Source organism: Melozone crissalis, unplaced genomic scaffold (assembly GCF_028551555.1).
Source record: "Melozone crissalis strain CALT ecotype California unplaced genomic scaffold, PUWL_Pcris_2 ptg000017l_1, whole genome shotgun sequence".
NCBI lineage: Eukaryota > Metazoa > Chordata > Aves > Passeriformes > Passerellidae > Melozone > Melozone crissalis.
The window spans coordinates 1,293,279-1,309,145 of NW_026535795.1; the positions used below are offsets into that span (position 1 = coordinate 1,293,279).

Below are 15,867 nucleotides of genomic sequence, written 5' to 3' on the forward strand. Positions count from 1 at the left end.
TGCTGCTGCATTTACCTTTGAATAAATCATTCAGAAAAGCGAAGTCTCCAGCTTATATTTATGTCTTTTAAATTCAGCAGCACTCTATTAATACCCATCTTGTTGCTGGCACAGCTTTTGGCTTCTAATTACCACTGGCTCAATTCTTCATACAAAGACGAAAAGAAAAATTAAGAATCGGTGAATTTGTTTAGCGGCATTGCACAGACCTCTCTCTGTTCCTATTTTTAGATCAATTTAGGAGAGGAGCAACCCCATGGATTTCCATTGATACACGTGGAGCTTAGCAAGAACGAAATAGCCAAGGAAGCCTCCGAAACCAAGACAACCCGTGTGTGTTTACATGTCCGATGTATAAACAGGAAAATAAAGCAAAAGAAAACAGGAAAATAAAGCCGGGGATGTCATGAACCGCGGCTGTCTCGCAATGTATGGTTTCACTGCCGAGCGAGGAGCATCTGCCTCTCTCTCCGGCTCGGTGTCTCCGTGCGGCCGCACTTGCCCGGAGCTCATTCCTGCAGGGATGCGGGGTCACACACAGAAGGGATTCCCGGGGAGGGGCAGCTCTGGCCCCTCGGGGAGAGCGGCCGGGGTCAGCCCGGTGAGTCACGGCCGAGGGCTGCCTGGCGCCCGCCCCGCATTTCCATTCCTCGCTCCCTCGCTCCCCAAATCCACTCGAAGGAGGTATCGCAATCAAACTTTCTGCTGCTCGCGTTTGTTGTCCCGCAGGCTAGCAACTGCAGCAGCCCGGGGAAACTCAGCGCACCTCACTTTCCTATCCTTTGTCATCTTTGGACACGTCGGGGCGGAAATCCCTTCCCCGGCCCCGTTATGCAACCGGCCCGGGGACCCCTCCGGCCACGGCTGCCCCGAGCCCCGCAGCGGGACCCCCTCGCACCCCGGCTCCCGGAGCCTTCTCCTGCCCGGCCGCTGTGCCGTGAGGATGCTGCTGCTCAGCCCTGCCGTGGCACGGCCCAAAAGCTGCCGGACCCTCAGGCTCGGACCTGGAGGCTTTTCCCTTCACAGCCCCCTCCGAGAACAGCTTCGAAACACGGGCGAGGTCCCGCAAAGCCCCGGCGCTGCTCGGCAGGCGGCCCCGGCATCCCCCGGCACAGGTATCACACGTGAAACACCCGCACCTGGCACACGGGGCACACCTGAGACCCCCCCACTCTGGCACAGGTATCACACCTGAAACACCCGCACCTGGCACACGGGGCACACCTGAGACCCCCCCACTCTGGCACAGGTATCACACCTGAAACACCCGCACCTGGCACACGGGGCACACCTGAGACCCCCCACTCTGGCACAGGTATCACACCTGAAACACCCGCACCTGGCACACGGGGCACACCTGACACTCCCTCACAGGTGGCACACCTGAGACCCCCCCCCCCCCCTCTGGCACAGGTATCACACCTGAGCTCCCTGCATCCCTGCACAGGTGGCACACCTGAGACCCCCCCACTCTGGCACAGGTATCACACCTGAAACACCCGCACCTGGCACACGGGGCACACCTGAGACCCCCCCACTCTGGCACAGGTATCACACGTGAAACACCCGCACCTGGCACACGGGGCACACCTGACACTCCCTCACAGGTGGCACACCTGAGACCCCCCCCCCCCCCCTCTGGCACAGGTGTCACACCTGAACACCCCGGACCCCCGGCACAGGTGGCACACCTGACACTCCCACCCCCGCACAGGTGGCACACCTGAGCTCCCCGCCGGCTCTGAGCGCATCCACCACCGGCAGCAGCACAGTCACAAGTGCTGCCGGACAGCAATCACGGGAATCCTGTTTGGGAACAGTTCAGGGAAACCGAGGTTTCCCAAATCTGCTGCTTTGTGTGGAGAAAAACCCCCAATTTTCATTAAATACTATTCAGGAGAAATAAGCAATTAGCTCAGCCTCGCTGTGCTCTGAGCAGGGCCCCAGTACCCCCAGTTAGAATTGCCCCGGGGAGCACAGGGGGCAATGGGGACGGGCCTTGGGGCAATGGGGACACTGACAGAGCCGGGAAGGGGCAAACTGGGGGCGAGCAGGGTGAGGGGGGACACAACCCAGGGGCACCTGGCCAGGGGGATCCCGAGCGGATTTTGGGCCACCCCGACGGAAAGCTCGGCCTGGAGCCTCCCACGCGGAGCTGCCGGCCCCGGGCACGCAGGTTGGCTGCCCTGGGCTGCACCGTTTAAAAATACAATGTCTTTCTTTTAATAGCCCGGTTTGATCGGCTCCCGCTAGTTCACATGACGGGCTTTTCCTAAAATATCTTCTTCCACTAAGTTTTTTCCAACTTAAAACTGCTGAATCCTGCTGCCCAAATTAAACTCAGTGCAACGCGAAAAAAAAAAAAAAAAAAGAGATAAATAAATAAATAAAGAAGTGAAAGAGGGCTGGCGGCTGCCTCCGGACTAGCATTCCCCAAACCAGCATATGACACAACTGTAAGATTTCCAAGGCTTTTGGAGAGTTCAGCGAGAGAATCGTGTCCTCCACTGGCTGCAGCTTCCCCGCTGAGTTAAACTTTCCTGACGGAACCTTTCTCCATCTGGCCGCGGCTCCAGCGCGCTGTGAGCGGCCGCGGAGGAGAGGGGGATGCAGTTCAAGTCTTATATAACTGTGCAGCCTGGATGCGGGGGCAGAGACTTTCCCTAGAAACGAGAGATTTTTATATATATATAGTTATTTTTAGCTTCCTTTTTCAAAGGAAGGCCAAATACCTCCGACTTTCCTTTGCTTTCTTATTTTGGTATCACTAAGGGATTTTATTTTTGGAGGTAGGGAGCTATTAATAGCTAATATTTTTAGCTATTTATTCCCTCTTTAGGAGAATACTTCCTCTTCCTTTTAGGGGCGCATTCTGGACCGCATCCCTACCCCCCAAAAACCGACCCCGCTCCCCCCCATGCCCGTGGCACCCTCTGGGATGTGCCCGGCAGGTGCCTGGCTTTGGAGACAGGGCAGAGATGCATCTGCTGGCCCCGACCCCAGCAGCTCCGGCTCGGGGGGAGGATTTGGAAGCTGAACTTGTCCCCGGGAACAGCCCGGCCGGGGCTCACCCCGGGCTCGCAGCCCAGGAGGCCGAGCAAGGAGCTGCGTGCCCAGCTAGGGAGAGCTGCAGGAGACCGGGAGAGCTGCAGGAGATATGGGGAGAGCTGCAGGAGATATGGGGAGAGCTGCAGGAGACATGGGGAGAGCTGCAGGAGATACGGGGAGAGCTGCAGGAGGCCAGGGAGAGCTGCAGGAGATATGGGGAGAGCTGCAGGAGATACGGGGAGAGCTGCAGGAGACATGGGGAGAGCTGCAGGAGATACGGGCAGAGCTGCAGGAGCCTGGGCAGAGCTGCAGGAGATATGGGGAGAGCTGCAGGAGATACGGGCAGAGCTGCAGGAGATACGGGCAGAGCTGCAGGAGCCTGGGCAGAGCTGCAGGAGATACGGGGAGAGCTGCAGGAGACCAGGGAGAGCTGCAGGAGATACGGGCAGAGCTGCAGGAGATACGGGCAGAGCTGCAGGAGCCTGGGCAGAGCTGCAGGAGATACGGGGAGAGCTGCAGGAGATATGGGGAGAGCTGCAGGAGATATGGGGAGAGCTGCAGGAGACATGGGGAGAGCTGCAGGAGATACGGGGAGAGCTGCAGGAGATATGGGCAGAGCTGCAGGAGACCAGGGAGAGCTGCAGGAGATACGGGGAGAGCTGCAGGAGATATGGGGAGAGCTGCAGGAGACATGGGGAGAGCTGCAGGAGATACGGGGAGAGCTGCAGGAGATACGGGCAGAGCTGCAGGAGCCTGGGCAGAGCTGCAGGAGACCAGGGGGGCTTGGGGGCTCTGGGGGTCCCGGCCCTGGGGGCGTCCCTGCCTTCCCCTGGCAGCCGCCCACAGCATCGCCCTGCCGGAGAATGAACCTCCCTGCCCGGTTCCACGCAGGCATTTGGCAATACAACCCATTATTTTTAAAAATTATTATTATTTCTCATGCTCTTTGGGAGATAAGGCATCAAGGCTTCCTGAGGATGTGCTCTCAGGCCATAGGGGCAGCTGCCTGGATTTTATCATCAGAGACTTCATGGAGACATCTCTGTTTTCCACTTGCAAAAGGTATTTCAGTCTCACAGCAACAATAAGTATTTTTGACAAAAGCTGCTGGCCCTTCCAAAGTAAATAGTGCTCTCCCCTCGCACCCGAGGCTCCCGGAGCAGCCTCCACACGTCCGTGTGTCCTGCAGAGCGGGGCTGAGCAGGATTCCCACCCTGGGCTGTGTGTTCACTGCCCTCCACACGTCTGTGCCGGGCTGCAGAGCAGGGCTGAGCAGGATTCCCATCCTCAGCTGTGCCCTCGCTGCCCTCCTGGCTCCTGCAGCCCCAGCAGTGCCAGGTCCTGGCTCCTGCGGCCCCTTCCTGAGCAGCCCCGGAGCATCCTCACAGCCTGGGGCTGCTTCGGGCTCATTCCTGCCCGTGCACCTGTCTAAATTACCCGTGCACCTTCTAAATTACCTGTGCACCTGTCTAAATTGCCTGTGCACCTGTCTAAATTGCCTCTTCTCAATGAAGGACATTCCTCTCAACTCTCTTGGCTGAGTTACACAGTGTTGGATCTTCACTGAGCTCCACCAGCCCAGGGAATCCACCCACACAGAGCTCTCCCGGTCTGGAACCAGAGCTGCTCCAATTTCCTCCCAGTGAGAGCTGGCTTTTCATCCACCATTGGACATTCTGCTTTGGGAAGAGGTCTGCAAGCAACAGCCATGAGAGAGAGGTGTCAATTCTTCTTCTTAGCCCTGGATTTTCAGGCCCAGCTACCTGGAAAATTCCCATTATTGGTTATATCAGGACTAGAACTGGCTTGCGAAGCTCCTTCCCTTTGGATGGTGCAGGAGGGAAAGGGAGAGGAGCAAACAACAAGGCCAGGCCCTGCAGGTCCAGAGGTGCTGGATCAACCCACGGCACCCCTGGAGCTGCACCCAGATTTCTGTCCTGCCTGCCCTGTCCGGTGGAGCTGGACACTCTGGGCTCTGTCCCTCAGTGTCACTGCACACAGCAGCACAAGGGAGAGCTGCTCCCTTGGGTACCTGGCTCCCATGGAATGAGAACAGCATTGTTCATTAATCAGTTTTGTTTCACATAAATTCCCAGGGAATTGTAGTTTAGAGTGGTATTCTCCAATCTAAAGACAGCCAGCCACCCACTGGCAGGGCAGTGTATAAACTGATAGCATTTATTTCAGTTACCTTGAGACACAAGTTGGTTTAATAATAATAAACCCACAAATTAATGAGGTTAAACACCTGTGCATTAGGTTCAGGATGGAAACACTGATGCAGTCATTCATTATATCGTATGATGGCTAAACTAAATAAAGACAATAAAGAAAGGTTGTGACTGTTTTGAAAAGGTGCCTTTAGTCCTTTCATATCAGCACCAGGGCACGGGAATCTGATATTATATCCTGAACAGAATTTACAATTCATTACTGGGGCTCTGGCCACACCCGGCAGCTAATCTAGAATTTCACACATTTAATGAACTTCATACTTGAAATATGTGGTCTGTAAAATCTGATTTACACTGTTGTTAAAATAGCTGGCATTTGAAAGAGAATATATTTTAAACTATGTATTTGTGCACAAAGTTTGTTGTGTTTTTTTTCTTTCCAAAAACCCCCAACCCATTCATTAATTCACCCCAACACGTATAAAACCTTCCCCACAGTGTAATTTCTGCTGCAGTATTTCTTTCAGCACCTCAGATTTACTCTCCCTGTTTCTTTAGGAGCCAAGCGCATGCAGTTCTGCAGAGGGGCAGAGAGCCCCAGGGTGAGCAGAGCTGACAGCCCAGCCTGTGATGGAGTGCAGGGGCTGGAATTAGTCCTTACCTGCCACCTCCACACAGCTCTGCACCAGGTCAGGCCTGCCTGGGCCGGGCCCAGCCAAGCGTGGCAGCTTCAGGGGGTGTGAACACCTGGGTTTGCTGCAGGCTCTGCTCCCACCGAGGCTTTGTGGCACTGTGCTCTGCAGGGAGGATGAGCTGGGGCTGGGAAACCAGCTCTGGGCTCCTGGGGGACAACCAGGGATGCTGGCACCCACCTGCCAAACACAGAGCTTCCTTTCCTTTGGAGACAGTTCATGGAGAGCACAGCACCTGTAAGGATCAGCTCCACGCTCCAGCAATGAGCACTGGCAAGAATTCAGCTTGTGCAAACCCGAGGGTTGTGGGAGGGGTGGGTGAGGGTGACCTGTTCCTTTCCATCAGCCCCAGGTCTTGCAGCAGACACCAACTCCATGCTCACATTCCATCTGCTTTGGGAGCTCCTCTCCTCAGGGGTCAGTGCTGCCAACAGAGATTTCACTCACAATTTGTCTTCTGGAGCCTCTCTAGGAAAAATCAGGTATTAAAATCTGACAGAGGCAATGCTGGTCCTTATAAATGTGCCTTTTATTCCAAACCCTAATCTCACAATACAAAAGTGCAGAGAAGTTCTGCCTCTGTGGGCACCATCCCTTGCCTTTCCCAGAGCTTTTCTGAGCACAGCTTCTCCCCATGGCAATGGCATTGCTGCTGGAGCAGGGAAATGCCTCAGTGAGACCATTACAGGGCATTTGATTTATTTTTAATAGGAGTCCTGCTCAATAGCAATTTTCATCACTTTTTGTCCCAGGTTGGTGGAACGTGCACCAAAGGAACCTGAGGTGAGGTTTAAAGGCAGCAGAGGCAGCTCAGGGCAGGCACAGGAGTGCCACAGCTCCAGCACAGCTCTGTGGAGCAGATGTGAGGCTCAGGAGTGAATCTGCTGCCTGCCAGCAGCACAGGGCACGACAGCCCTGTGTCCCAGGGCCACCAAGGGGTGCTCTGGGCTCACTGGGCACCTCCACCCATGCTCTCCATTCATCCCGGGGGTAACTCTGCTCTCACCCCGCTAAACAACTCTCTGGATATCGTTAAGTTACTCAGAGTGTACATTTAAAATAAAATCTGTTTCACATAAAAGGACAAATGAGAATGACTATTACCCCCATCTTTACTGCGTTAAATTCTTTTGCACAGCTTGTTCTTGTTACTTCTCCTTTCTGAGGGAATCTGAAGAGCAGACAATATTCTGCCTTACGTGGACAATTCCAGCAAGCCAAGAGTGGAAGGCTTTAAGGAGGGAATGCAGTGATTTTAGAGCCCTTTTTGTAACCCACTCAGGTCTTGGCCACGAAGGGAGGAAGAGCAGCAGAGGGAAGGACATTCTTCTCACAGATCCTGCAGGACTTCATCATCTCCAGCTTTAATTACAGCAGCAAAATTTCAGAGATGCACCACGTAACCCAGAGAGCCCACAGCCCTCAGAGAGTTTTAGGCCATCAAATGCCCATGGCCTAAGGAATCCTCAGCACCAGCTTTGGAAGGGCCCCTGAGCAGGTCTGCAGCAGCACTGGGTGCTGGCACTGCCCAGGGCTGCTGTGTGCCTTCCCTGCTGCACACTGAGCCCCACGGCTCCCATGGCACTCACCTTTACAGCCAGCACAGGAGTGATGTGCATCTGCAGCTCCAGAAGGACACACAAGAGAATCCACTGAGATGTTTGCATCGGGGTTTATCAACACTCCCAATCAGAAGGTTTTTAGAGCCTGCAATCACATTTCTCATTTAAAACCAGACATGTGAATACTCTGTGGAAGAAGGAACTTTCCTGTAAGATTGACTCCTATGTTTAAAGTGCTGAGAAAATCTTATCACCAAAAAAGAAATATTTTTCTGCTTCCTGCGCTCTGCCCGTGGGGCCAGCCCAGAGCACTGGTTCTCCTACCTGGGAAAGGGGAACAGGAGGAGTTCCCTCCCTCTAGTGCAGATGTAAGACCATTATTTACTGCCACAGCATTATTTAATGCCCCAGCAATGCAGAGGAGAAGAGGCAGTGGCTGAAGGTGAGGACACAGCAGCTCAACGAGGTTTTCCTCTCCCCAAATGGTTCATGTGCAGATCAGGCTCAGGGCCAGAGTGAGACACCCATTCCAGCCAGCACCTATTCTTTCTCCTCAGAAAAAGGAAAACCAGACACACCAGTGTCTAATACAACCCCAGCTTGGAAAACAAGGCCACTGGCATTCTTTGGTAAACCCAGGCTGAAAACTCACCCCAGGATGTGTGATCTTCCAAAAACCTGCCAGCCCCTGCAGTCTTCAAACTTCTTGCATGACCACAGCCACATGAAGAATGAAATGAAACCCCATGGAAATCTTTGACATTTCTACTATTATGCAATGTTTGGGTGAAAAAAAAATTTGCTGAAATTCTCCTTCCCTTCCAGAGTAAGTTTAGAAAAACTATTTCTAGCTTTTTTTAATTACACGTTTCACCATTAAAAAGAAACCGTCCATAAATTAAAGGAACCACTAGCCAGGGCTTATGTAACCCATTTAGAGTGGGAAATTGGTAACACTTGGGAGCAAAGTCTGTTCCTGTGATTTCTGGAGTCTAGACCATTCATTTGATGTGTGCAAACATCACAAAAATGGTTTATTTAATATTTGCATTAACTACTTTATACCAAAAAGAGTTAGTCATTAAAAAGGGCATCTGTGTCCTATAGAATCTAAAAGAAACACTTCCATAGATGGCCAGTGATCCCGGGGATAGCTCATCACTGCTTCCAACAAACAGTCTCCCAAGTTAGAGATTTATTTTATCCAATTGCACTCTTAATTTTCTTGCTTTTAGGAGTGTTTATGGCTCTATTACATTTTTGTAGAAAATTGCCGTGCTGTGTTTGTACTCACCATTATTGACGTTTCCCCTGTGGAGAATATTCAGTGTTCAATCCTGCCTCTCCTCCTGGTCCTGCTCCTGGGGCTGCTCTCGTGCAGAGCCACTCATGGATTCAAATGTGCAAGGGATGAGAACATGCCCAGAAGAGCTGCTCCTAATGCTGCTGCACCCCTGCTCTTCCCAGGTCTGTGTTCAGTGACAATTCCCTGTTCATTCCCAGCAGGGGCTGCCAGCAGCAATGACCACTCCTGTTAAACCAAAGCTGGCTCTAGAAAGAATTTAACACAGCAGCTCTGATCACCTCTTGGAGGTGCATTTCCCACCCACAGGTACAACTTCCCTGTATCCTGACAATCCCCACACCTCTGGGACTGCCCATGCCAGGGCTAACCAGGTGCACCATACAGGGGTGAAGTAAAGAAGTTGCATAAAATTTATTTTTTCCACCTTGTTTTACAACATTCCCTTTGAAGGTCTTACACATCTGCGACATGTAACTCCACAGAACAATAAATAATTGGCATTCATGTTTCTCTTGACTCAGGATATTTACAGGTTGTTTAGCTGGATAACAGGTACAAAACATCGGCATCACAGTAAATACCAGTTTGACACCAGAATCCATTTCCCCATTAAAAATTAAATTAACTTAACACTGAGTTTTTAAACAATTTTAACAATGAAAACTGTTCTCAAAGGCATATAAGTACACAAGTTGTCTAGGCAGTAGTAATGGACCATATTGGCAAAGCTGTGAACCACAGGATTTCATGCAAATCATAGAGTTTAACACTTATGAAATAACTAATAATAAATAAAGAGCCCATCGTGCTGAAATGGCCCCAGACAGTGTGGGATGAGCCCAGTGGCACAGGAACAGCTCAGGACACTGAGCTGCACAAGGCAGGGCTCACATCCCTGCTGGGGCAGAGCTCTGCTGGGCAAACCAGGGCCCCGTGGGGCAGCAGAGCTGCAGCAGCTTTCCCACACAGAAACCCAGAGAGCAGCTGCAGGGATTCCCTGACAAAGCCAGCTCCCCTCCAGCACCACTCCCAGGCAGCTCCAGAGGCTGAGGCTGTCCTGGGCTGGGACGGCTCTGGGAGCACAGGAGAACACCCTGCTGCAGCCCCAGCACACAGCGCTCACCCCAAGGGGACACCAGGGATGGTCCTGAGCACCCCTCACCTCAAACAGCCCTGATCAGACCCTGCACAGTCTGTGGGACACAGAATGTTGGGTTTCCACTGCCCCACGAGCTGAGCTGAACAAATGTTCGCACAGGTGAACAGGGCACGCTCTGCAGAGGTGAGGGGATAGGGAGGGTGTGACACACCTGGAGGACAGGGGATAGAGAGGGTGTGACACACCTGGAATTGCTGCAGAGTGTGCCACAGAACCTCACCCTCAGCAGCTCAGCACAGGGTGCTGGCAGCCACGGGCAGCAGGAGCACGGTGAGACTGCACTGGCAGCCAGGGGCATCACCTGGGCAGCCCAAAGCACACAGGTCACACATGAACTGCTACAGCACAGAACCCACACCGAAAGGAATAGGCAGAACACTAAGGCCACGAACAAGATACTGCACAGAAGAATAAAACAATGCTTCACTCCCCAAAAGTACAAATTATGAGCATACTAGAGGAAAAGATGAAATTTCCAGCAGAGAATCCATTTATTTTAATGTACAGTAAATAGGAACATGTGTATTAAATTTTGCTTTTAAAAACATTTTTAAATAACTTATGAGAAATGGGTTGCAAACATAAAGTGCTAAACTTGAAAAACAGAAGTGTTCCTCTTTCCTGCTGTTTGTTAGATGGCAGTTTTAGTCTCTGACTGCTTTGAAAAGATGTAGTATATATCCAGGCAGAAATGACTTCTGGATTTACTACCTTGTGCAAAAACACAAACTGCAAAGAACATAACCCACACCCCAAAACACAGCTCTAGATCACTATCGACTCTACTAAATTGCTACTAAACTTATGATTCAATAAATACAAATGAAATCACAGTTCACTCCCTTTCTTGGTGTTAGCTAATAGTTTGCAAATATGGTCCACTCAGTGTAAACTGTATTGACTTGAGGAAACAGTGAATTCTACCATTTATATGTCTCAAATATTTACACACAGTAGCTTGGCACTGTTGCTGTTGCAGGACATTGAGCTACCAACACACAGGAGAGGGGCAGGGCTGGGCACCAGAGCCCAGGGGGACTGGGCTGCCCAGTCACCACCTGGGGCCAAGAGGAATTCTTGCCTCTTGTACTTAAACTAATGAAAGCAAATTGGATGGGATATTGAGAAGAAATTCTGGCAGGGTGGGCAGCCCTGGCACAGGTGCCCAGAGCAGCTGTGGCTGCCCCTGGATCCCTGGCAGTGCCCAAGGCCAGGCTGGACAGGGCTGGGAGCAGCCTGGGACAGTGGGAGGTGTCCCTGCCATGGCAGGGCTGGCACTGGGTGGCCTTTAAGGTCCCTTCCAACCCAAACCATTCCATGATTCTGTGAAATGCTGCCTGGGGACTCCAGAGCAGTGGCACGGCCAACACTATCCTCTCATGATGAAGACAACCTTAAGGACTTTTCTGGCAAAACGGCATTAATTAATTAATTCACAGGAGGTTGTGAGCCCAACTGCCAGAAGGGAGCCCTGGCTCTGCTCTGGGACAGAAGCTCAGGCTCTGCTCTGGGACAGGAGCTCATGCCCTGGTTCTGCTCTGGGACAGGAGCTCATGCCCTGTTTCTGCTCTGGGACAGGAGCTCAGGCCTGGGCTCTGCTCTGGGACAGGAGCTCAGGCTCTGGCTCTGCTCTGGGACAGGAGCTCAGGCCTGGGCTCTCTCCCCCTGGGCAGCCAAGGAACAAGGGTCCCAAGCAGTGCCAGCTCCGCCCGTGGTTTCTCTGATGTGGGAAGAAGACAGCAAGCAGCTAATTTAGCACAGACTGAAGAGCCTCAGACAAGGATGGCTGCCTCTAAAAGCCCATCTGTGCTTGACGCACCAACCCAGCTCCAAAAGGTCCCTGTAAGTCTCTGTCCTACTGAGAAGCCCAAATACGTGTGGCTCTCCTCATGAAATTATAATGTGAATTAAATAATTATAATAATGACAGAACTCACTGAGTTTAATTTTTGAGAATGAAAACCACATAAATTTGCTCTGCACTCAGCCTAATGCCTTTGTATGAACCCACTCTTGTGATTCAGGTTTGGTTTTTAGAGCCAAGCAAGTGCAAGGCTCCAAACACTGCCTCTCTGCAGGGAGCATGTCATTAAAACATCCACCTAGGAGTGCCTCTGCTTACTTGCAGCTCATCCTCAAAGTTTCACACTAACAGGAAACAGATTTCATGGAGCTGTGAGGAGTAGCAGCTCTGTGACCTCTCCTTTCAGTCTCCAAGGATTCAAGACACGTCTGCCACATTGTCTGCAGAACAGTACGAGACTCTTCTCACGTTGTCGACACATTTCAAGGATGATCAACTGCAAAGTTCTGTTCCAAAGAGGGTTTGCTTTAGTTTAGATAATTTTCTCTTACACAAATAAATACAGAGTGAAACTATTATGTCACTGCTCCTTTTAACAGGAAGCACGAAAGCTAAACAAAACTGAATTTTCTCGTTTTGAGCTACCACTTTTCTGTCTTTATCAATTGCTGGATACCTCCAAAATCACTGGGGTGACCACATTTCAACGGAAGGAAAATCTCAGACACGCTCAGATTCTCCAGTGTGTGTAGATCCGACAGGCTGGAGCCCCATTATGGAACAACATGCCATAAATCAGGAATCAGCTGTCAGCAGTGTAGTGCATCACCTACATTAAGGGATTTCCAAGATGTAAAAAGAATGTAACTACTTGAATCAAAAAGACGAATAACATAAACTTAACAAAAGGTAACACAATGCAAAGGACAGCGTAGACACTTAAAAAATTCACTTCAAGTTGTCAAATGTAAATCCCAAGGTCAGGTAGCAGCTTCCACAGACTTTGAACCATGCAAGAGAAACCCATTGCCATCGCAGTTCCATGCATTTCACCCCAGTTAAGTAGAACAAAAGTGCCAAGAACCGGATGAACTCAGAGCCTCCACCCTCCGAACAGTCCCTCGTGGTGTTGGGGTCCCGTCCAGGGCAGTCTGGAAGTGCCTCACCACAGCAGCAGGTACCAGAGATCACCACGGGGCCCTGAGGGACAGGACTGTTCATTGGGGAGCAGCTGGGGTGTCTCGGGGCCCTGGGCAATGCCTGTCTCTGTGTGCCAGCAGCAGCAGCCCTAGGACGTGAGCTTCGAGTAGCTGGGGGGAGAAAACCTCCGTCTCAGGTACTTGAGCACGTAGAGGGGCAGGCAGCTCACCAGGGTGATGACAGTGACCTTCCACAGGAACGACAAGGTGGCAATGAAGTAAACATCTGTGTGGAGAAAGGAGCATGGAGTCAAAACCATGGGGAGAACCTTCTGGGAAGGGGGGCAGAAATGCAGCTCAAACCCCCACTGCTTCCTTCTGCCTGTGGGACGGGGTTGGACCCAGATCATCTTTAAGCTCCCTTCCAACCCAGGCCATTCTAGAATCCCACAATTCTTACAGCTGCCCCACCTCCAAGATCAAAGCTCATATGACACCTGGCTCCTCACTCCTCTGCCCTGCTCTTCCCCAGAAGATGCAGAGATGTGCTGAGCAGTGGGGTGTAAGGAGTGTGGCTCTCACAGGTAACTGCCCTCCCAAACCCCACCTGGGACAGGGACATCCTCCTGGCACTGCCAAGCACTGAGTGTCCTCCTGCTCTGGGAGCTGCCCCTGCTGCCTGGCTGAGCCCAGCAAACACAGCTCCTGACCCAAACCACCCCAGAACCTTTACAAAAAGAGCTAAAGCATCGTTCAAAATGGAACTGGAATAACCACATGCAAGAGACAGATCCAGACAGGGGTAGTTATCCCTGTTGTCTTCAGTTAGGAAAGAGCTTTATGGAAGAAGCAGTGACATCTTGTGGCTCCTGAATGAACACTGAACAAGCCCATGGGTCTGACATTGGCAACTCGACAGTTACTGGGGGAATCTGGAACTCCTCATCCTTCTTCCTCTAGCCAGGGAACAGAATTAGCTCTGCTTCAGGCAACTAAAACACCAACAACCAAACCCGTAAGAGAATGGTCCCAGCGAACAGCTAAAATAAGGTAAGTTTTAGGAGGCAGCTCCTTCCCCCAGTTTAAAAGACCAAATCATTCAATCCAACAGCAGAGACTTCAACCTTGCATCTGAAATTCCCACATGGAAATAAAGGTCACTGCTACATGAGACAGCTGACACATGCTGGAGCTCAAAGAATGAATGAGATTCACTGGGTATCAGCACACCCTCCTGACCACCTGTACCTTCTCTAGCATTTTGCTGTGGGAAGAAACCATAAAATATCTTCCAAATGCCTTCAAGTCCCACAGACCTTACTGTGGTACCACTGTCACTGTGCCTGTTGCTGGCCCCACCAAGAGCCTTTTGCTCAGCTCAGTCCTGTTACCATCCAGGCCATGAACTGAGTGGAGGAGAGCGTGAAACCTCACCAATGAACTCGTGCAAGAAGACCAGGGAAGCGATGTAGCAGGAGAGGCTGAGCAGCTCAGCCACGATCATCAGCCAGTGCCACGTCTGGATGGTCAGTGCCACCATCAGCAGCTCGGTGAGGATCAGGGACGTGAAGGAAATGGCAACAATGTGCACAAATTCGGATTCAAAGAGGAGGAGTGCTCCATACATGATGATGCTACCTGCAAGGGAATGGAACTATTTCAGTCAAACACCAGGCTCAGCTCTCAAACCCACAGTTAGGTCCTGGAAAGGCTGAAACAATCCTATCTTGAGGCTGTTTTTCATGAAACCTGATGAATGTAATGACAACAAATCAGTTACTATTTAGGAGACAGAACTGATGAGAAGGCAGGGAAAAGTTACAGCAGAGGTACCCAAAGTTTTCTAACAGTCTATCATGTTCATAGACACATGGAGATAGGAAATTAATACATGCTGTTTTGGCAACTGGAGATCTCTAACATCATGAAACCCTATCCTCCCACAAAAGCACTTGGTCACTACTCAGAAGCTAAAAGATATCAAATTCTTCTATATCCTACCACACTGCCTCATGCCAAGAGGCAGCCAAGTGTTGAGAAGCTCAGTGGATACAAGTGAGGCTCAATTTGCACTGCCTGAGCTGAGATCTCTCCCCTTTGCACCTCCCCTAAGAGGATCCCATTAAAGCCCTGCTAACGAGGCATTGTTTGTGCTCCTATGCAGCCTGGCCAGGGCTGTCCAGGCCACCTGCACAAATAACTCATGTGAGCAGCATGAGTAATCCACACCAACATCCATCACTCGGCCGCCTCCGGAAGGGAAAACCTGCGAGGGAACCCAGCTCCGGCCACAGAGTTCAAACCCAGCTGTGAACTTTCCAAACTTTTGGGCTGCTCAGGTTTTGGTCGGGCTCATCTCTGCTAGCAACTGGCCCCGTTGTTTGGCCGCTGTTTGCTGGTTCTTGAGCACAGCACTGGTGAAGTCACTTTAACCAAAGCCTGTAACCAGAGAGGGCTCTTAGCTCAAGGAACAATCTTTCCCCCCATGCATCACCCCCTGGCTGCAGCCTTCCACCACTTGGGAGTGTTCTCTCCATGCCTTGCCTTTGCCATTGTGTTACTCAGCATCCCAAGCCCTTGATCCCTGTTGTAGGATGCCTGTGATAGATTTCAGAAAATAAAGCTAATGGAGATTTTACACTCCTAGATTCACTCCCTGCTGAGGATGGCAACATTAATTACATCTGTAAGAATTACCTGCTTATTTTGACCCCTTATTCTCACTCTTGTTGATAAAGAGAAAACAAGGAATTTTGCCACTACAGCTTTTAGCTCCATATTATTGACCTATTTTCTACAACTCCCTGATTAATACCTACAGAGACCATTTGAATTTGAGAGTCCTTGATTTTAGAAAAAGACAAAATGAAAGAAAATATCTTCTTAGATACATACCCAAATTACTATATCCACTGTTGAAATGCATTGTAATTAAGGCATTTACTTAATTGCTTTAGCAGCCTAATTAGAGTGTATGAGATAT

At 50.9% G+C, this 15,867-nt stretch overlaps 1 protein-coding gene across 2 annotated transcripts in view; it reads right to left on the reverse strand.

Annotated features, from left to right (window-relative positions):
* Positions 1 to 11,098: 11,098 nt before the first annotated feature.
* ATP9A (ATPase phospholipid transporting 9A (putative)) overlaps positions 11,099 to 15,867 on the reverse strand; it is a 45,453-nt gene continuing 40,684 nt past the window's right edge. For both annotated transcript variants that reach the window (XM_054274348.1, XM_054274347.1), the window contains exons 27-28: positions 14,319 to 14,522; positions 11,099 to 13,170 (exon numbers count right to left, since the gene is read on the reverse strand). In XM_054274348.1, coding sequence (XP_054130323.1) covers positions 13,034 to 13,170; positions 14,319 to 14,522 — 341 coding nt within the window. In that variant the 3' untranslated portion in view covers positions 11,099 to 13,033. The remainder of the gene's footprint in view (positions 13,171 to 14,318; positions 14,523 to 15,867) is intronic.